Genomic DNA, 22523 nt, shown 5'->3' with positions numbered 1-22523 from the left:
ATTTATATGGAGTATTTTTTATTAAAACTTATTCTTTTATTTAAAGATTATTTGAGAAAGTACTCCGTATTATATATTTCTTCTATCTTGAAGAGGTATATTATTTATATGTTTTTCACACAAAATGTAAATATAAGAAAGAGTTATTTTTGCAACCCTTTTTTGGTTTTCCATCTTCCCTTTGTCATTCACTCTTTATAACGAAAGTATATTACTTCTTTAAAAAAATAAATGAGAAATATATATTCTTAATTTACCTTCTTTCCTTATAAACGCTCGAATAATTTGGAAGGATTCATCCCTTCATCTCATTAAATATGCAATATTTGGAAATTGGCACGAGTTTTTATGTAGTGTTATTTTGTGAGTTAATGAAAAGAGAGTAAAGTAAGAGAGATGAAAAAATAGAAATAAAGATGTTTCAATTTTAGAAAATATTTCATGTCTAATAGGTCAAAGGGAATAGAATTTAAAAAAATCTGAGTGAAAGGGAAAAGTGGCAAGTGCATGCGGTCAACAATATGTAAATATATAAAAGTTGAGGGGGTGTATGCAAGAATTTCATTGGATTCCATTTTACTTGGTCCAAAAAATAACAAAAATGAGAAATAAATAAAAAAAGGTAACGGGTTTTGGGTCTTTCACATTTCCCGAAATGAATCTCTCTAGAATCAAGATTGTATGGCCATCTATGGCAAGTGTTGATCGCAACCACCGATCTGATGCATCTGAGCCGTCCATTAAATTATTCATCTCTGACAGCGACCTGCAAATTGTAGTGTTCCAACACCTGCAGCAATTAAACTCGGAGCCGCTCACACCTATGTATGTATGCATATAAATTCATCACTTTATTATCCTAGCATGCCATACATAAACAATGGACCGGTCATACCAAAATAAAGGACATTTCACAAATTTTAGTACTACCTACTATGATTAATTTGATCTAGATCTCAACTTAAAAATATATTTCATTCCTACTTTTTTCGGTACGAAGATTAAAAAAAAGTTGTGTAACATAGTATTAAATAAAAAGATACTTTTTCCGTTCCATAATAATGAAAACGTTTCTTTTCGGCACAGAGATTAAGAAAAAATATGTTAGTTGAGTTAAGTAAAGGGAGAATAAAGTGAAAAATGAAAAAGGTGGAGAGGTGAAGAGAGCAAAAAAGCAAGAGAGAATAAAGTAGGTGTGGAAAAATGTGTTAACTTTTACTAAAAAAAGAAATGACTCTATTACTATGAAACATACCAAAATGACAAAATGACTATTACTATGGAACGGAGGGAGTAATAAAGTACTTCCTCTGTTCCATTAAATATGCAACATTTGAGAATCGGCACAAATTTTTATGTAGTGTTGTTTTGTGAGTTAATGAAGAGAGAGTAAAGTAAGAGAAATGGAAAAGTAGAGATAGAGATGTTTCCATTCTAGGAAACGTTTCATTTTTAATGGGATAAACTAAAAATGAAAACGTTTCATTTCTAATGGGACAGAGGGAGTATAAAAGAAGAAAAAATAGAGAGAATAAAAGTAAGAGAGAGTAAAAAGTAAATGAGAAGAATTGTATTGACTTTTCTAAAAAAAATAAATGACTCCACTACTATACTATGTATCAAAAGAGCAAAATAACTCTACTAATATGAAACGGATGGAGTAATTATTAGTCAAATTTTTTATTTTAATTTACCCGTACTCTTTCTGTGTTTTATTTGTTTCACTACTTTTTTTTCATTTTTTTCATAATAATTTCTTTTCGTTCTCTCTTCTCTTTATTATACTTACTTCAACCTTTACTTAAAACTTTTTAACAATTTTATACTCTCTTTGTCCGGAGTAAGATAACAATTTTACAAGGTTGATATTAAATTTTATGCACTCTATTTTAAGAAATTTAAGTAGAAAATGGAAAAAGTTATTAGATGTTTTGAAGTAGGAGATAAAATGAATAAAGTAAAAGAGAAATATTTAAAATAATGAGGAGAATAAAGTAAAAGAAAGAAAATATAATTAAATATTTTAATTCTTTTCTAAATACTATGTAAGAAGTTATATTTGTTGGGACGGTTGAAAAAAGAATATAAATCATATTCGATGGGATAAAGGGAGTATTAAAATGCTTAACATCACCGCTTAATTATTGGAGGTGGACTCGTGGAGTATTACTATAACAACGTATAGCATTTGAACAATTATGGATGGCGTGGCGGTTCACGTCATGCCTTTTAAGCATGAGGTCAGGAGTTTGATCCCTATCTATATGAACGGAACAACCAATTTGCGAGTCCTTTCCGCTTAGTGTCATGACTGTTGAAACGATAGATTATTTCTTTAGCCGTCGATAATAGGAATACCTTGGAAAACTAAAAAATATTGTACTCCTTATTTAGTTTACAAGTACGAGTACTATACAGATCTCAACCTAGTACTATTTATATTTGTAATTTTTAAGTATAGTTTAAATTAAGATAATTGCAATTTAAATTTCAATATCTATGAAACTGATGGAAATTGAATGAGTATTAGGAATACGATAAAATTAAGGGGGTAGGTTTGGTTGGGGAGGTGTGTGTATGAAAATTAATTTTCATTGAATAAAATAAGTCTGTACAAATCCAGTTGTTACTTGTGAGTAGTCCTTGTATTATTGTATAGTACTAGTACACCTCTTTTTTTTTTATGTCGTCTTTTTGCTATGTCTTTTCCAGTCCTTGTTTAAAGTTATTGCCTTTATGAAAAACAAAGAACTTACAAGACTTGAATTAAATGGAAACAAATACGTGTGGAGCGGCTTTGACGGTGGAACTTGAAATTATAGACAGTTTTTCGTATTTATTCAGATCCATTCTATTTTATTTTATTTATTTAATTATTTTTGTTTGGATTATGACAAACTTTGGAATAAAAATTTACTTCCCAAACATGTGGATACGTGGTGTGATTTGCCAATCACAATAATAAAAAGTGTTTTGTATAGAATTTTTGTATTTGTGATTGACTAGATATATCGCGTATTATTTTATCGGGTTATTAAATTTGTCCTACGAAGTGTTTCATATTGAGGAGTTTTAGATTATTTTTAGGTAGGAATTTGAGGACAAGTTTGTAACAAATCACTTTTTAGTTCTATCATGTTTGAACTAATCACCCTTGTTATTTGATAAATAATAACCAATATCAACTTTAATGTGAATATATAGCCTTGAAAATTTTCAAACTACGCGATAATTTGAGTGTGACTATCATATTGGGTACTAATCAAGATTCAAATCAAAATTTATAGGTATAAACAGGAATAAAATTATAAATATATCGTTTTATATTATTGATATATATGTTCAATTCCAAATGTTTACTAGTTTCATTACATGATGAAATAGTCTTATACAAGACATATTAATTTTATCTCTGTATTTCTGTGTGAAATGTACTGCTTTGTACGTTTGTTGGGGTTATTTAATGAGAATGACAACATATATAATGGTAATTTTCCTCCTAATTAAATAGTTAGTGCTTGTTTGATAGTCTAGATAAGGCCAAGATATATGTGTTATATGAGTTATTTGGCTATTTGGTAGATAAAATAAGGTTATGTTAGGCCATCAAAGTCTAGCTCGGCCCGCTGAGACTCGAAGCGAACTAGTTAAAAAAAATGGATTATTTAACAACTCAAAAGAGTGAGATAGCATATCTTTCTCTTAAAGCACATCTTTCTCTCTTTTTTTCCTCTTAAAGCACATCTTAATTAATTATCTTGTGTTAATTTAATATGTCTAGCATGCACTTATGGTACTCATTATCAAGTCGATCAATTTATTGTGTTTTACTAGTATTAAACATTCGTATTTCTGTACTTGGAAGTTGCTCAGGTTGGAATATCAATAGTAGTAATAATCTTTTGCCTTAGAAATATGAAAATCATATTATAATATTATTATCATATTCGGCTTTTCCCCTAAAACTTCTTACAATTTTTATAAACGCGTGAAATTTCATTAATTAGGTCTAACTTTTCAATATAATTTTCAAACTCTTAACCTGCAGTGTTGTTTACTCTTAAATTCTTAATTTAGTTGATCACCCACTATTTTCTTGCATTAGTTCTGATTGCTATACACAAATTCAAAGTCCACCTCAATTTCATCTAGTGGTTACACATTTCTTCTAAGAATGTCATGTTTTACTCATTGACTTGAACGTTTCCTATAAAAGGTCAAGATATTTATTTCAGAAAATGGCTTATTTGAAATAAGTCATAGTTGGAGGCAAACACTAAAGTTTTCTTCATCAACATTTAAATTTAAATTAATGACCAAGTAATAGACGACTCTCATATTCCGTTCTAAAACAACCAAACGCTATATACATGACTTTAATTTGTATATATTATTTTGATTAATTTATACAATTATAGTAGTATTAGTCAATGTTCGAATATAATTTGCTACTACTATCATTTTGCAACAGTGATACGATAATACTCATTTTAAATTTTATTTTTTGAAAAAGGCGGTAATTTATTAATATTAAAATAGTTTCTTTTGTTTTAGATAGCAATTTCCCCAAAATTGAATGGGTTGTTATCATATGTTTCTCAAATTTAATTTATATATGTAGCAAGATTTATGCCTCGCCACATAATTAGCATATATTGGTGGTCCATCTTCGTCAGATTCTTTGTTAATTTTAAGTTGAATATATTAGTTGGATGATTGACTTCATCTAAGATTCACAAGTCTTGTTTTTCAGAAATTCTCTGAACGCCCATTAATTACGTCCAATTTCATTGCTTTTTTATAAGTCCTTATTTATATTCTAAAATGTTAGAAGAAGTCCCTTCATTTTTTTCTTTAACATCTTACTATTAGATATACATGCTTCAAGCAAAATATGTTAATTAATTAGACGAATATATCTATAGAAATATTTGCTATATTTATCATACTAAACCTCAAGTTGCACTAATTTTTTCATTCTTTGGCAACACATAACAATATCTTAATTACTTGACGAATCAATCGATAAAGCCAGACAACCAGAAATCTGAAAAGTGAAGACCAACGCTAAAAAAATGCCTAATCCTTCTTAATAATTAATGTTGCTTAGGTTAATCTTGGAGATTTGAAAAAGGCCAACACTGAACAATCCACGAGTTTATGGGCCATTGGAAAAGCTTAAATTAGCTTAAAAGAAATGCTTGGAAGACGTGGAATAACATTAACTTATTCTTCTTTACAGCCCATCTTTGATTACATTGTTTAAAAAAGATTTAGATCTATCAACCTATTAATTAACGTTGATTTAGTATAATGGTTCCCAGTTTTGGAGGTTCCAACTAAAAGGGAAGAAGATGCCCTTAAAGATTTTTAATTTTTTAAACTTACTAATACCTCTTTCGTCCCATAAAAATAAACACAAAATGACCTAATTTGAAATGCATACTTGACAGAGTAGGAGAGAGACACACTATAATGGAAATAGTGTCAACATTTATTAGACAGGGGGAGTAAATTAGTGGTATTACTAGATTTTTATGGAGTAATAAATAAAATAAACATATTTTTAATTATTGGTTTTGAAATTACTCCGTGACCGTGAGTGATATGGGTATTATTTTTTATTTGATTTTGTTTGAATTATTACAACTGAAATACTCCATAAAAGGTTTTTCACATAGTAGCTATATTGGGCTTTAAACGACTCGAGAGGGTTTTCAACATAAATTTTGTAGATGTTATTAAATAATCTTCTAATAAAATATAGGGAATAATATATCATTCGATCGAGATATGCATATGCAACATATCGAAATTCGAAGGTTATACGCAACTTGGGCACTAAAAGCCATCATAGCCGTTCTCGTAATAAATAATACTCTACTAGTAATAAAATGTCACTAAAATTGATATCTCAATTAGCTAGTTGCCTTGTTTAAGATAATTCAACCATAGGAAATAAGCAATTCAATTGGTTGGTGAAGATTTGGGAGGATATGACGCAGCATAAAAGAGGTTATATGGGCGCACACAAAGAGCAGGAATAATTGATCATATTTTAGTATTGTCAACTTTATGGTACTCTTTATTTTTACTAATCATCAAAATCCCCAAATTAAATAATACTACAAATTAATTGATCATATTTTAGTACTTGTCTCCTTTTCATTGTTTCATTAAGGATATTTTTTAATACAATAATACCATTAATTCATGTTTCTAAATATATCATTAGCGCTTCAAAATTGTTGTCAAATTAGAGGACGCAAATGGAAGTGCCATAAGATTAAGTTAATTTATCCTTAATTTAGGAACATTTTCTTTTACGCCCTAAATTGTTGTAATTTTTCAAAACATTCCAACACAAGTAATGGCATCTCAATTTTTTCTTCCTTAAAAATTTAAGTTTTTTGTAGTGTAATTTCATCACTCTATACCCCAATTGATCGTGTTTTATTACTTGGCAACTTTAGGCAAAAAAATTACGATTACATAAATCAATAGGGGCTAATTACAGTGTTAATCTCATGATCATTCTTTATTTCTGTTTTTATAGTCCACTGTAATTTAGGATAAATTTTTTGTTTCACTCTTAAGATCAGTAAAATCCATATATGGAGTTTGTAAATTTATTTTATTCTCAATAAGAAAAACTGGATGCTTCCTATAATTACAATGTAAATTTAAATATCCTCAATAAGCAAAGCGGAGGGTGGCCACTGGTGCCCATGGACCCTCTTAATAATTTTGAAAAGTTTAGTGTATTTCAAAAAAAGAATTAGGTTAAAATTATTACTTATTGATTAAATTCGAGAATAAGAAATTCGTTTCATGCTAGATCCTTAATTCTATAACTAATTCATTTCCTCTTTTTTTTAAAGACCAATATCAAGAATTAGTGTATTTGAAATATTTGTTGGTTGAATCAGCATTGATTTGTTTGGACCCTATTTGCTGGCCCATTTTAAAGTACACATATTGATAGGGCCCAATTTATCGAGCCCATTATATAAAACAGATAGATATTGTTAGGGCCCAATTCAATTTCATAAGAGTAATAAATTCCAGCCAAATTTCATGATTTTAGCGACCAATAACTCTTACTCGTTACTGTCGTCGGTGTCATCGGAATTGCACTATATAAGAACAGAAATATAGTATCGGGATACTGAATAAAGACTCGTACACAAAACAATGTAAATAACGGAGACACGCACTAGCGCATCCAAATACACGAGAACGAAATCCTGATTATGATTAAAATCTAATCAACAATAGATTATAAATGAAAAGTGTGATTAATTCCAATCAAATTTAATCAGGACATATGGATGCAAACAAGACAAAAATACGAACACACCATTTAATATCAAGAATAATTCTGACTCGTTTCTTCCACAATCTAACATAAAAACCTTTAAACGAAAACAAAATCTATTATGACAACATTGACGAGTAGAAGTCAACATAGTATTACCCAAATGTAAAGAAGGCCCATGAAATGTTACTATATCAACCAAAGATGAAAAATAGATACCTAACTGGATCAATTAGATAATATTAGGCACCAAATAAATTCCTAATAGCTCATGGTGTATATAAATCCTCCAAATTAGCATGCAAACAAGACAAAAATACGAACACACCATTTAATATCAAGAATAATTCTGACTCGTTTCTTCCACAATCTAACATAAAAACCTTTAAACGAAAACAAAATCTATTATGACAACATTGACGAGTAGAAGTCAACATAGTATTACCCAAATGTAAAGAAGGCCCATGAAATGTTACTATATCAACCAAAGATGAAAAATAGATACCTAACTGGATCAATTAGATAATATTAGGCACCAAATAAATTCCTAATAGCTCATGGTGTATATAAATCCTCCAAATTAGCAAATCATAAGCTACAAGTATAGCATCTATAAAACCGAATGCAATTAACAAGGTCAACTAAAGTAGACGAAACAGCTTAGCGTTGAAAATGAAACAAACCAACAAAAACCATAGCAATAAATCAGTACCAGTTAACCAAGTTTGGCTTTTGCAACAAATGCAGCTTCAAAAACGGCCTCGTGAGGCTGTAATTCTGCAAGAATCACGCACGAAAGCAAATCCCTACAAAATCTGCAATCAATGTATAAAGAGAGAAAGCATCTCCCTTTTAAGGGTCAGCTCAGCATACAGATAAGAATATGGTGCAGATGAGAATTTGTCTACATCCACATATAGAGATAACGTTCATTGAATGCACATATAAATTGTGTGAACCAACACCAGTGGCGCACGCACGCATGAGTTGAATTGAAAGGATTAGGTGGTGCGGATGGGGTTCTGCCTATCTATACATGAAAAGGCACCTAAAAGCAGCCGAGGTTCAGTCTTATCTACATAGCATGTTTATGCACAATATGCCATTTTTGAATGCAAATGACAGATGAGATTAAATCAATATCTGCAAAGCACAAAGTGATAAACAAAACAAATAATACAACTATTACCAACATTTTTCTCTACATTCAACTGAAGAGATAACGTTCAATGAATGCACGAACCAACACCTATCTAGACAAGAAAAACATCCAAAAGATGTCGAGGTTCAGTTCATCTGCAGAGTTTTTATGTCATGTTTAGATGCAAATGACAGATGAGGTTCAGTTACAAATACCAGAATAGTGCAGCTTAGCTACATAATCTAATTTAACCATATTTTGCTCTAAGCCTGATCAAGAATAAGGGACATCAATTCGAACTATTGTTTACCTCAAACAACATCATCAAATTCACCTATGCACGTATGGGCTTGACATAGCGACTACTTTTAAGGATGCGAGAATTTAATCTTAAAAGATATTATTAAAGCAACACATTCTAAGTTCGACGAAAAAGCATTAAACATAGACACATGAACAATGTTAATACTATAATCGAATGTAAGCATTAAAACATAGAAAATGAATAATGTTAATACTATAATAGGATATAAGCATTATAACCTAGAAAAATGAATAATGTTAACACTATAATAGGATGATATGCTATAATGACAGATGTGAAGGAATCAAAAAAGGAAATGTACAACAATAACAGAGCTGCATACAACTAATTCAAAAGACTAAATAGGCTGCGTTTCCATAAAAAATGTCGAGACTTTATTATTTCCTTTGTGACGGTTTCACGAAATTTAGGACCATAAAAGCCCCAGTACGCTGAATTCTATGTTTCGTTTAAGAATAAAACTTACAGCCAACAGAAATGCCTAGCTCTCAAGTTAACGAAACTATTTTCTTTGCTATGCATCGCCACCTTGTCATGGACTCCACCAGGAGTGGGAGAAGACATTTGAGAAAAAGAAAATATCGATCATGTTTGAAGAGAAAAGGAAAAAGCTTGTGCTCAAGACTAGTTTATGGAAACATTCAATTGTATCTTGAGTAATATCTGACAATCTTCCCTATCATCGTCCGACTTTAAAAGAAGAATGTAACGAAACTAAAAAAGTTTGGGAAAAGTACCCATTAGCAAGAACCGGGTGCATCCGGGAACCAATTGTTAACCACAAGCAAACAACATCGAATTTGTATGGTGCCTGCACACACAGATATTCAGCATCCCATCACTGCACAATTATAGACAAAACTGGCACATCGTTTTTCGCCAAGCACATCCCACTGCGCGGGCTCTTCACTTGGAACCCACGAATGCACTCTAATAACACCCTCACCAGCAGTACGAGGCCCGCCAATAACAATAAGACGATCACCACACCCTCTGAATGCTAATCCCCAACCGCGCATAGAATCAGCACGTTTCGGCAACTTACCAACGACGATCCAAACCCTACTCTTCTTGTTATATTTGCTCACCTCCATTGAAGCATAATCAGCAGCATACAATTCATTATTTACAACGGCAATCAGAGGTGGTGCCCCAGATGTAGCAGGTGGTTCGTTTTCTCTTGGTGAACTAGTCCGCTTAGGGGACATGTTTAGGATCTCCGTCCAAGTCCCCTTTTCCAAATCATATTCCTCTCCACATGTCAGAAGCTTGGATTCAGCTCCTCCTATTCCTCCAATTACGTAAAACTTTCCATCCATGAAAACCGCAGAACACATTTTCCTTGCTTTTTTCATGCTTGGAAGCGTCATCCACGTTCTCGTTTCAGAATTGTATAACTCAGCAGAGCTGAGGATATTACCCTTTGAGTCACACCCGCCAGCCAGTATGGCGATTTCCCCAAGGCTTGCAGAGCCAAACAAACACCTAGGCTCGTTCATGCTCATTCCGGTAGTCCATGTGTTCGTCAACAGACTGTATCTATAGATTACGTGTGCCATGACATTCTTCCCAAAAACAAGAAGGTCAGTTCCAACAGCCAAAGATTCCTTATCTGAAAAGACAAAGCAATCATTTGAATACATTCTTGGCAAATGCATCCAACGGCACCCTATAGGGTCAAATGCTTCCCATTCAAGCAGCTCGCAGGAAAAGTAAACCCAATGCTCAACCACCCCACTTTTCCGCCGTAGTTTATACAGCTCACCACTACGGACAAGAGACCGGAAACTCCGGTTCAGTAATGCAATTAAACCATAATCAGCCCGGGAGCACCGTATAAGACAATTAATCGAGTTGTCCTGACCAATGCCAGCAATCAATGAACTCGAATCTGAATCATCGCCATCTTGTCCATGGCTGTTCGATTGGCCAGAAACCGACTTTAGAATCCCACCAATAGACAAATCAGTATCTACTTGATCGCCCGAATGCTTGGACACCTTTTTCACGATGCAATCTTCCTCCCCATTCGTTTCCAAGTGGCGCTTGCCCTGCTTAACCTCGACCTTGTCAGCCCCGTAGAGCATAGTCCTATTGCTTTCTTGTTCACACGTCATTGAATTACAGTCCCTCGAAACCAAACAAGGCCGGTCTTGCAGCATATCTATGAATACAAGCCAAAATTAGCACGAGTTTTTCAGCTCTTTTCCTTGAAAAAATGAAAGAATGGGATGAAGAAAAGAAAAACCTAATTGAAAAGAAGAAATGAGATAAAAAAAACTAATGTATAACAGAAGCAAATTAACCATAACCAAACATACAAGAAGATCAAAAGGCCAGATAAACTTGCCAAAATTCATGTGTAAATTTCAACTGCAACTTACCAAATTGAATTTCAAGAAAAGGGAAATCTTAAAAACTCGATTGCACAAGGGCAGAAAAGGAGGAAACTTTAAAAACCTAGCCATCCGTGATCCAAATCCATCAACAAAAACCAAATTCCCATGAATAGAAAACACATTAAAACTCGATATTTGAGCAAAAAACCACAGAATAACAAGCAAAGAAACGTTTCGAAAAGCATATACAAGATAAACCCAGATTCAGAAACATCGAAAATAAGCAAATAAATCAATAGTCTCAATCAATTGGAACATGCACAAAGCTCAGAAGCAATATCACTAGATCTCAAAAATTCAGATCAATAATCACGCAACTGCCCACAAATTCACAAAAATCAAAACCAAAAGCTCGAATCTTGCATTGGTTTGTCTACAGCTTGTGTTATTCCTCACATTAGATCTTTCAAAAATCGACCACAGATAGAGCAAATCGAACAAGATTCAAACATAGCTTGCAAGAAATAATGAATTAACAATAGACGAGATGATAAATCATAAACTTACAAATTTCAACTATAAGGAAAAAGGAAAGAGGGCTGATTGAAGCTATCCGAGTGCAAAATCTCTTCTTTCTCGACCCCGCTGCTTGCAATTGTTTTCCTTTTTGCTGTAATATATATATCTTCCTTTTTTTCTTTCCGGCTTTTATTGTTTCTTAATGTCTTTATGGTTGTGAAGTGTGTATTTGTTTGTGTGTGAGAATTGAGAGAAGAGAGAGAAACTTCAGTTACAGTTCTTGGCGTTGTAATTGAAATCAAATGGATTCTCTCTGCATTTCAATCAAAGCCAGAGGCTTTGGGCTTCGGCTACGGCTTTGGCTTTGGGGCATCAATTTTGGACTTTTGACGACACTTTTCTCTCTCTCTCTCTACATAATTATTTTTTTAATTTATGATTATTTTTTCTTTCTAGATTTCTAGTAGTGTTAATTAGCATTTTTTTTAATCTCTACCAATATTACCCCATTAGTATAGATAATTTAGCATGCAAACAATGTTAAACAAAATTAATATTGTTGAATGAGAATAGTAATATTGGATTTTCTAGAAATTTAACCTTTTTTGTACTTGGGAGTTGGGCTTCTATGGCAGCTGTACAATTACTATATTAATGTTTATTTTCCATCATTGGATAGGTAAATATCACATGGACATTTTTTTGCAACATTTTTTTCTTAATTTTTGCTTTAATCGCAGTTCGCATGCACTTTTTTTGTTTGCAGAATTTTATTTAATTTTTAAGTTTTTTTTTTTTTCAATTTTGTGGGAGATGGTTGAGGAGGTGGCGTGGGCCCAATTACAGCTTATGTTCGCTTCTTCTTTAGTGGCGGAGGGGCCACCGCACACCGGCGGCGGTCGGTGGCGACACGTGTTTCTGTTGAGGTGCGGTGGTGGACAAGTGGGATTCGATTTCTCCACGCTTGCAGAGTTGTGGTATCAAACTTTTAATTTTGGGGGTACAATAAAAATAAGAATATTTGCTAGGCCAAAAACACCTTCAACTTATTAATAATCTTGGTGTTTATTTGAATCGATGTAAAGAACTAAATAATTTTATGGAAGTGAAAAAAATTAAGAGTGAACTACGTAAACGATACCTGATCTTTCACTTTCGCATATAAACGGTATCTGGTCTTTATTTTATATCGTTTTTGGTACTATTAATCACATATTTGGTACCTGATGCAATTTTCACTCCAAAATATCCTCTAAACAAATTCATTTTTCCATTTGTGTCATAAAGGGTATTTTGGGCATTGACAAAACTAGTACCAAAATGATATTATAATACCTTCTCTCATTCTCCCCACTCTTTATACTATTATTATTAATCAATATTAATATTATTATTTTGATGTTATAAATTAATAATTAATTTATTTTTTAATATCATTTAAATATTTTTAATCATAATCATAATTATAGTTATAATTATGTTTAAATATTATAATAATAATAATATTGTTATAATAGTAATAACTAGTAGTAATTAATAAATAATAATAATTATTTTATATTAAATTAATAACTAATCAATATAGTCTTAATCAAAATTTAAAATTGTGAATTGTATTCATAATGATAAAGAGTCGAGCATTTTTAGTTAGGTGTTTCAACCTTAAAATGAGTATAAATAATGAATTAAAAATATTCAATTGATTTAATTATTTTAAATAATTAATTTAATTAGGTGTTTTGTTATTGATTTATATTATCAATGCAATTAGATGAATGTATAAAACACTAAAAAAAGAAGAAAAAAAAGAGAAAAGAAAAATGAGGAAACATAAACTAAGGGGAAAAAAAGGAAGAAAAGAAGATAAAATACTAAAAAGAAAGAAGAAAATGAAAAAAAGAAAGAAGAAGAAACTAAAGAAGAAAAACAGAAATAAGAAAGGAAGAGGTTCTATTTAATTGAAATTCCAAAAATATCCTCCATAACAAAAAAATCACATGTTTGGCACGTAAGGTTATTTTTGTCATGAGGTACCAAAAACGATATAAAATAAAAATCAGATACCATTTATGTGCGAAAGTGAAAAATCAGGTAACATTTATGTAGTTCACTCAAAAATTAAACATGTTAGAGTTATATAGACTAATGCTTTGACTGACCAATAATTAAACATGTTATAGATTAATGCATTGACAGTCCCATAAAATTTTTTTGGGGAGTGAGACTGATGATTATAGTTTTCGAAATACTATTCAATTTTGAGGTCGTACATTTCTAAATATAAAAGAACATTACTAGTACATAACATCTAATTATTTTTCTACTAGTTTTCTAAAATTTTCTTCAAAATCTTTATTGACCTTCATATTAGTCGAATGTCAAAGGAAAAACTGAGAAAGTGAAATTAGAGAGGAAATTTGGTTGAAAATGGGAGCAAATGAGAAGAATGGTACAGAATTTGGAAGAAAAATGATAGTAATTTTTTTTATTTTTTATTTTTTGAAGAATTTGATAAGACAGATTTTGAGGTGTGAATAATATGATGATAAGTATGATAAAATTCGAATTTTACGGTATGAAACGAATTTTTTTTTTAATAAAATGACTTCAAAATTGGGTTAATTGAGAAATAGATATATGAACTATTGAGGTTGCATATTAGCGGTACTTCATAAAGAAAAAAGAACACCATAAGTTTTTGGACAAAAACTTAAATTTTATTTAAGGTACTTTTACATTTTTGTTGAACATTTTTGCTATAAGGGTTAGTTTTTATCAATCTATCTATATTTCATAGTATTTCTCTTTCTATTTTTTATATTTCATTTACATAATTATATCAAGAAGCCATAAATCGATTAGAACCTCCAATATCTTTTGAAGGGAATCTTGAACAATTATGTTCTCCTAACAGTATCTCGTTTATTTGGAGAAATGAGTTAAATATCATTGACCATGAGAAATGAGTTGAACATCAGAAATCAATTCTAAAACCACCCTATAATTTATAATTTACTTAATTTTATGGGAATGGAGAAAGGAGAAAGGAGAAAGGAGAGAGCAAGAAAAGGAAAACATTATGATTGGGTGTAGAATCACTAAGGACGGTGTGATACTTTTAGCGGTGTTCGAACTTCTTAAATTAACTTAATCATCATTAAGTTTACCAAAACCGTTCCAAACAACCTAATTAATCTAAGACTAAGAGGATTGAATAGAGATAACATCCAAATTTGCAACCAATGTCAAAAGTAGCACACAATTTTGATCATTCTTCGCATAAAACACGATTTATGTCATAGTTCATAAGGTCAATGACAAAAGTGGCTAGTGCCTAATGATGAAATTGTCGTCCAAATTACTTTGATTTATTCAACATTGGTGGATTAATCAAAACTTAAGAAACATCCAAATTGAATGTTGGTTTTATTACTTAATGAGATTTAATTATTTCCCAATACACTAGGATTTTTATTGAACTTGGTGACTCCTACATTTAATCATGATTAGGTTTCAATATATTAGTATATAATTAAATGGGCACCATCGCTGCATTTCATTAATTTAATTTGATATGCACCGACCTCTTCTCGTGTACCATGATACCAATTTTTATCCTAATGAAAACACTATTCACGATAAATCTATTATACTACTAATATTGGTATAATTGATGGATGTTTGTAAGTGTAGACACGTTCATGATATAGACAACATGAACTTTTTATCGTAATGGTGATTACAAAAGAGTTGTAAGCAGCAACACTTTGGATAATCATGGTTATTGACCCTTCGATATGATCGTGATTTCTTGGAATATTAGGCGCCACCCTTCAAAATTAAATTAATTAATCCTTGATTATTAAGATTTGGGCGTGTGGTCGGTACCGTCGATTCACACTTGTAGATAAAATTAGTACTACAACTTAATTGCGATAGAATATATTTTATCATCTACCTATAGTGATAATAATGGAGCAACAATTTATTTAATTTAAAGTGAGTTGACGATAAATATCGAACCATCTGCGTCTTATTATTTGAATTCATAATGTACAACTGCATTATTCCCCGCGTCTAAAGTTTTATATTTTGTTTTAAATTTATTTTATCAATAAATAGATTATTATATCCGATAGCTTAATATTCTGCAAATATTAGTGTGTGACAAATTCAGTCTATTTATCATAGATTTCCGTAGGCTTTTCTGAAAACTAGAAAATTTAAATTCCTTAGTTAATTATGAATAAGCTAACATTGTAACGTCACGCATCACACATTAAATTATTATTGCTTGACATTTGAACTTATTTTGGACGATCATACACTACCAATGACTAATTTATATATCATGCATGCATAAGTTACAATTGACCAAATTGAATTATTCCAACAAATTAATTGTCTAAGACTGGCACAGTTGCGTTATTATTTTCGTTTTCGTCTGTTTTCATATACCACCAATATATAGTTACGGTAAAATAAAATTTGTTATAATACTAATTTGATATTTTCCAAGTAAAAAAAATGTACTACCAAATAATACATATAAGTGAGTTTCAACCATCTAAAACTAGGATTTTATATTATTCATATTAATTTGGTGATATTGAGCTAGATTTATTTTTGATAAATAAGTGGCTAGGGGAGTGTTAGGGTGTGTTATCACCTCTTAAAATAACATCATACCACAATTCTTAGCCAATCATTTATACACGTGGACGAATAATATGCTGACATGTGGCCAAAAAAAATTCTGAAAAAGACAGCCAGCAATATGGTGTACACTATATAACAATTTTTCGTGGCCAACAATATCCAACACGCTATACAACAATTTATAGATTGTTGTGTAACGTTTATCATATTGTTGTATAAGTGGTGTCACGGTGTTACTTTAATAGGAATTGTCATTTTAACACAAACCTAAGTGGCTATTATGTATATATATAGTTGAATACATGACTGTTACAGTTATTTAAACAGTCGACTGTTGTCTTTGAATTTAGAGTTCATTAATTGATTTAATTTAGTGCAGATATATATTTGAACACCCAGCTGTTACAGTTGGCTAAACTCTTCTATTGCTTTTGCCCCACACACAAAAAAAAAAATATCTACAAATAAAATATGGGTATTACTCCTGGTTGCAAAAGTTAATTGTCCAAATCCAGTCTGAAATTCAACCAATAAAATGAAAGGGAAGAATGGAAAGAGCTGTATGGTTGTGAATATAGTTCAAATTCTAATTGTGGTCCAACCATATAACAAATTAAAAAGATTATTCAATTCATAATGAGAACACACGTTTCATTGTTGGTAGACTTTTCTTCTTTGTTCACGAATTGTGATTTAACTTTTGGGATTTTGCCTGCCAAGATAAAAATATAGTATATTCACAATTTAATACTCCAGTACTGTTATTATAAGAGTAAATAATGATCGGTCAAAGTAATTATAGTTACTTTCCATCAACACACTAAATCTTTTGAATAAAGTTCTAAAACCATCTTCTATCCTACACAAAATCTGATTTTTTATAGAAAGTTTATATTATATTTGTGTATTATAGCTACTGCAAATATTTTATGAGACAAAAATAATATAAAATTTAAATTCAATATAAATAAATAGAACAAAATAAGTTTTTGATGTTACATCTACTCAAATTGGGTGTGAATTTAAGCAAATCAGCTCAAGTTATATGAATTTTGAATGACAATAGAGTATTTCAAACTATGTTAATAAATTACGGATTCATGTATGTAAGTAATTTTTATTAGTAAACGGTAAACCTAATCTTAGAGCGGTTCTCATAATTGTACATACGAGATTGACGGCGTCGTGCAGCTACAAAAATTTCTGACACGTGCGGCGCATGTGATTGGCGCTCTTTTCCTAAATCCGATCTGCGCCACCGCGGCATGCACAGATTACGATGTTCTCCTCCAATGGAGGGGCGACACCTGTCCAGATTCGCCGGCCACGTGCCGCAGCCCGAATCAGCCTCCATCGCCGAACAGTTGTCTCGAAAGGCAGCGGATCTAGGCTTTATTCTTTCAAATATCTCAACCAAATAAACAATTCCCTTTTATTTTAATATGGATTAATTATAAATTAATGGTCGCGTTTGTTGATCCACCTTCAACTCTCCTTTTCCATAACCAAACATGGGAATTTTTTAATGAAAGATCACAAGTGTAGAATATATATCCGCCTTTGCCGGCTTTATTTCCCAATTTGGTTCGTCTTCTATGTTTTTGAAAGGATTTAATTATTAATACTACTTTAGCTTATATAGTAGTACTATCATGTGATAATAGCATTATGTTAGGTGACTTTATTTTTTCTTTGTCGTTTCGGATTAGTGACATTTCTTAAATGCCTCTCCATTTTTGAAGACATGTGAGATTTCATAGGAAGATTGTGATGGTCTAATTTTCAAATCATGAATCAAGAATGCACTATAAAATTTTGAGAAAAAACGTTTCTTTTTTTCTTTTCCTATGAAAAAAGTTAGTAAAACTTAAAAGAATGCAAAAGGCGAAATACCAAAAACATAGGCACGTGCGCACATCAACTTTAGGGGTGCATAGAGTAATAATTAAATATAATTGGGTAAAGTTATATAGTAGAATGAGAAACACGAACAAACTTCAAAACAAAGCAATTTCACTATAAGGATTCTGGCGTGCACTAATTGCTTAACAATTAATCTCGAGGCATCATTCATCCAATCAAATCCGCCCACGTGGCCACCATTTGTCATGTGAATCATTATTGAGTGGTGGGAAAGCTTAAATAAGTTACTAATTGTACATTGTTCTATAAAATTTATTACGGTATTATTGCACGAATTTTAAGTCGTACAATGACTTGAAGCATTGTAGTAGTACTTCTTGCATGTTATGCACAAATGGAGAAGGAGATGATAAAGGTTTGAACTTTGAACAATATTACAGTATTTTTGTTAGCTTGGCTCTGTTTTTCTGTTTAATTTGAACAATTTTACAAATTTTAAGACAAAGGTTTTATAAAGAAGATAGTGTATGATCAGTAATGATGGACCTAGTATACGGAATTACTAAATTGCTAAAGAAGTAGATGGAGGCGTCAAAAGGCAAAGATAATACATTGGTCGTCACCGATAATAGATGAAGAATGAAGAATGGAAGTAAACCATAACCTCGAGTGGAAGGAGAGTCGCATTGTATGATCGGTTATTGCACAAAGACCAAATTTAATAGAACTTTTTCAACCCTCATATATTTGCGATGAAATAGGTCGACCCCTTAGATATCATATGAATATGTCATTGTTTAAAAGGTACTAGGAAAGTGTCTTTTTGTGGGATGTCCATGAAAATATAATGTACTACAAAATCGATCAAGTGATACTTACACCTTTGCATTTTTTGAGAAAACAATAGGGGTTATATTTCATTAACGGCTATAGATACAAACTTATTATCATAATTTATGTAATAGTATACAAATAACTTCCTCCATTTGGGAAATCGTCATTATCTAAGTACATAGTGCATCCACGTCGACAATTATATCATCGATTTTTTAAAAATTAACTGAGTTCAACTTATACTCTTGAAAATGAAAATCAAATATAATGGTCAATTATCGGAAGCAACATCGTATTTAGTGAAGTTTATATTCCAACATCTTATTGGTTAGATAACATTGTTTTATTCGTATTTAATTATTGAACTAGTACTATAATTTTTTAAAAAGGTAAATAAAAAGAATATTAAAAGTTATTCTTCTAATTATAGCAATTTAAAAATCTTGCACAAATTGCAAAGGTCACTGGAAGAGACGTATTTCGAAGTGACTTTCTTTTCGAATATTAATATCCTTGACAAGTATTGTTAGGCAAATGTCACCTTCAAATCAAAGTCACATCTATCAAATATTTGAGATAAAGAAATGTGAATTACTCTTTTTACATGTAAGTGTGTTTAATCGTTAGATAGATACATACGTATACACGAACGTACACAAACCACACAAAAATGAGAGAGAATTTATTTAATCACGTGAAACAGAACATCTACTTATTTGGGCATAGTGTTACTAATTGGTTCCACAGAAATAAAAGTATGTATAAAATGAGGTGGGTCAGTGGGTGGTGATATTATTTCTGATTAATTTGTATAATTGTGATGTATTCGAGTTAATAGTTTATATCTCATTATTGAATATAGTAGTATCAATTATGATAGATACTTGTAATATAACATGATGCAACCGTTTAGTTATTTAAATTCAATATTCATGTCTACAAGTTCAATAAAAACATTACCTTACAATATATTAGATTGAATTTGGGAAGACACAAGGTTTGGGAATTATAAAAATTGAATGATCAATTTACATGCAAGTTAATATAGTATATATAGAAAGGTACCTTTATGTCCTCTTCATTTAAATTAAAAAGAAGGGAACAACAAATCCGTGAATTTTGCCGAACCGACTTTTTATTGCAATACAAAATCATTTTAGACCAACATTTACATGAAAATGACACCATCATATAAAAAAACATACATATAGTATCAAATTTAAATTAGTTAGGTAGTACTACCCCAACTTGCAATAATGTGTTTATGGATACCATGTGTTTTAATTATTCAGAAATGCTTACAAATGATGAGCAGTATATTGATTTCTCTATTAATTTATATATGTATTATGTGAAGATGACGAGTCGTACTTTTGGAATATATGAAAATAAAATAGTAATCTACTCAATTTGATTAATAAGTAGAATCTAAGTGGGATAAACAGTTACTCCGATTTAACAAAAAAATTGAATATGAAATGCGCGTTTATTCATTATACAGTATGAAAGTTGATGGCTTGTGGAATATTTGATTCTATTTTCCCTTCACAATTTTGACAAATGTGAAAAGTAAAACCATTAGCATATGCTTTTATTTCTCTCAATAATTCATACTACATCATCCGCAAAAATTAGATTAGTTTTTTCATTTTAGACCGTCCATAAAAGATACTACTCCCTTCGTTACATAATAATGGAAGCATTTCTTTTCAGCACGAAGATTAAGAAAAATTATATTAGGCGTGGAAAAATTGAGTTAAGTAAAGTGGAAAATGAAAAAAGTACAGAGACAAAGAGAGAATAAAATAAGAGAGAGTAAAATAGGTGTGGAAAAATGTGTTGATTTTTACTAAAAAAGGAAATGACTCTATTAGAGCATCTCCAAGGGGAGAAGGTATATATTACCTTCTTAAAAAGTGAAATATACACTTCTAAAAAGTAACACCTTCCAAAGGAAAAAGGTATATAGATAGGTAAATTATTTTTTAAAAATAAAATAATAGTACAAAATGTATTAAAAAATATAAAGTGTAATACCTTTTTAAATATCTTTCCCCTTGGAGAAGGTTTTTTCATGAAAAGAAGGCAAATATGGTAGTTAAAAGATTTTACCTTTCCATTGATGGGGAGGTAAAGATACCTCTTAAAAAAATGGAAAAAAGGTATAATACTTTCTCATATACCTCTCCCCTTGGAGAATGATTTTTCATGAAAAAAAGGTAAATATGGTAGTTATATTAGTTTACCTCACCATTTACCTCTCCCCTTGGAGATGCTCTTACTATGGAACATACTAAAATTACAAAATGACTCTATTACTATGGAACGGATGGAGTACTAAATCGACCAATTTCTAAATATGTAAATTTTAAACATTTAAATACTATTAATAATATGGACCCCATAATCCATTAACACTACTTTTCTCTTACTCTTTCCCATCTTTCTTATTTTACCAATTGCATATTTAAATCTTTGCCATACGCAACTATGACTATTTTGGTGGACGGAGGTAGTACTCTAAGAGCATCTCCAACAAGGAAGGGTAAATAAAAGAGGTATATCATCTATATACCTCCTCAAAAAGTGAAATATACCCTTCCAAAAAAAACATACTCCAAAGAAAAAAGGTATTCCCTCCGTCCGCGAATAGGAGTTCCGGTTGAGTTGGGTGCGGGTTTTAAGAAAAGTTTGAGTGTAAGAGCATCTCCAATGCAAATAGGCCAGCCACTCTCTCTCCGTGCCACGTCAGCAGCACTAAAAATCCACCTGCCACATCAGATTTAGGCTAGCCATAGGCCAGCCGCAATAAAAATAATTCAAAATATACTATATATACGGCATTAAAATTACGATTAAATTACGGATTAAATTTACGACACAGATACGGAAAAATTAATTCATTTCGTTCAAAAAAAGTACAAAGATTTTTTTAAAAAAAATACATGATTTTTTTTAAAAAAAGGGCTTCCACACACGAGCCCCGCCACTCTCTACTCCTCGTCGCCGTCGCCGTCGCCGCTGCCGCCACCCGGGGTACCTGACCCCACATCGGAACCCCCCATCTGTGCCCTCGCGGTATCCAAATCAACCGGCATGCTCTCGAGCATCGAGTGAAGAAACATCTTCTCCGTGGGGTCGGTGGCGTTCTTCCACTCTTGGAAGACCTTGTACATCTCAGCCCGCGTTTTGTTACGCGAATAGAGAGTATACTCGAGTGGGGCGGGTGGGAGGGCGGTGGACTGGACCTCATGGGGCGATAGGGGGATCCTCCCCTCGCAGCCCGTTGCGCCCGCATCTGTCAAACCGGGCGAGGGCGACCAGCAAAAATGAAGGAGGGGATGGAAACTCCTCAAGCATCCGAGGGGAGGTCGTGGGATCCGCCGCTGCTGCCGCTGTAGTCGCCGGTATAGTTCAGCCTCTCCTTCTTCGGCCACCCAGCGTCGCACCCCGCACGGAACTTTTCGGAGTCCTTCAACAACACATAGCACTCCCAGAAGTGGAACTCCTTGTACTTCCCAGCCA

The 22523-nt window shown here is 31.8% G+C and overlaps 1 protein-coding gene across 3 annotated transcripts; it reads right to left on the bottom strand.

Annotated features, from left to right (window-relative positions):
* Positions 1–7631: 7631 nt before the first annotated feature.
* On the bottom strand, positions 7632–12038 carry LOC125205476 (F-box/kelch-repeat protein SKIP11). Of its 3 annotated transcripts, XM_048104443.1 has the most exons (4): positions 11691–12038; positions 9731–10948; positions 9522–9595; positions 7632–8133 (listed from the first exon to the last, which is right to left on the bottom strand). In XM_048104443.1, the coding sequence occupies exons 2-3, from the start codon at positions 10944–10946 to the stop codon at positions 9525–9527; spliced, it is 1287 nt and encodes a 428-aa protein (XP_047960400.1). In that variant the 5' UTR covers positions 10947–10948; positions 11691–12038; the 3' UTR covers positions 7632–8133; positions 9522–9524. The 3 variants fall into 3 exon arrangements, with proteins under 3 accessions (XP_047960400.1, XP_047960399.1, XP_047960398.1); XM_048104442.1 differs by lacking the exon at positions 7632–8133 and having other exon boundaries at positions 9136–9595; XM_048104441.1 differs by lacking the exon at positions 7632–8133 and having other exon boundaries at positions 9136–10948; positions 11691–12035.
* Positions 12039–22523: the final 10485 nt, after the last annotated feature.

The sequence above is a fragment of the Salvia hispanica genome, chromosome 2 (genome assembly GCF_023119035.1).
Source record: "Salvia hispanica cultivar TCC Black 2014 chromosome 2, UniMelb_Shisp_WGS_1.0, whole genome shotgun sequence".
NCBI classification, from domain to species: Eukaryota; Viridiplantae; Streptophyta; class Magnoliopsida; order Lamiales; family Lamiaceae; genus Salvia; species Salvia hispanica.
The sequence above is the reverse complement of the archived record's forward strand: the minus strand, read 5'-3'. Positions and strand labels throughout refer to the sequence as shown.

Bases quoted from the DNA above. Each gene is read 5' to 3' on its own strand.
- LOC125205476 (XM_048104441.1), bottom strand. From the start codon at position 10,946: ATGCTGCAAGACCGGCCTTGTTTGGTTTCGAGGGACTGTAATTCAATG.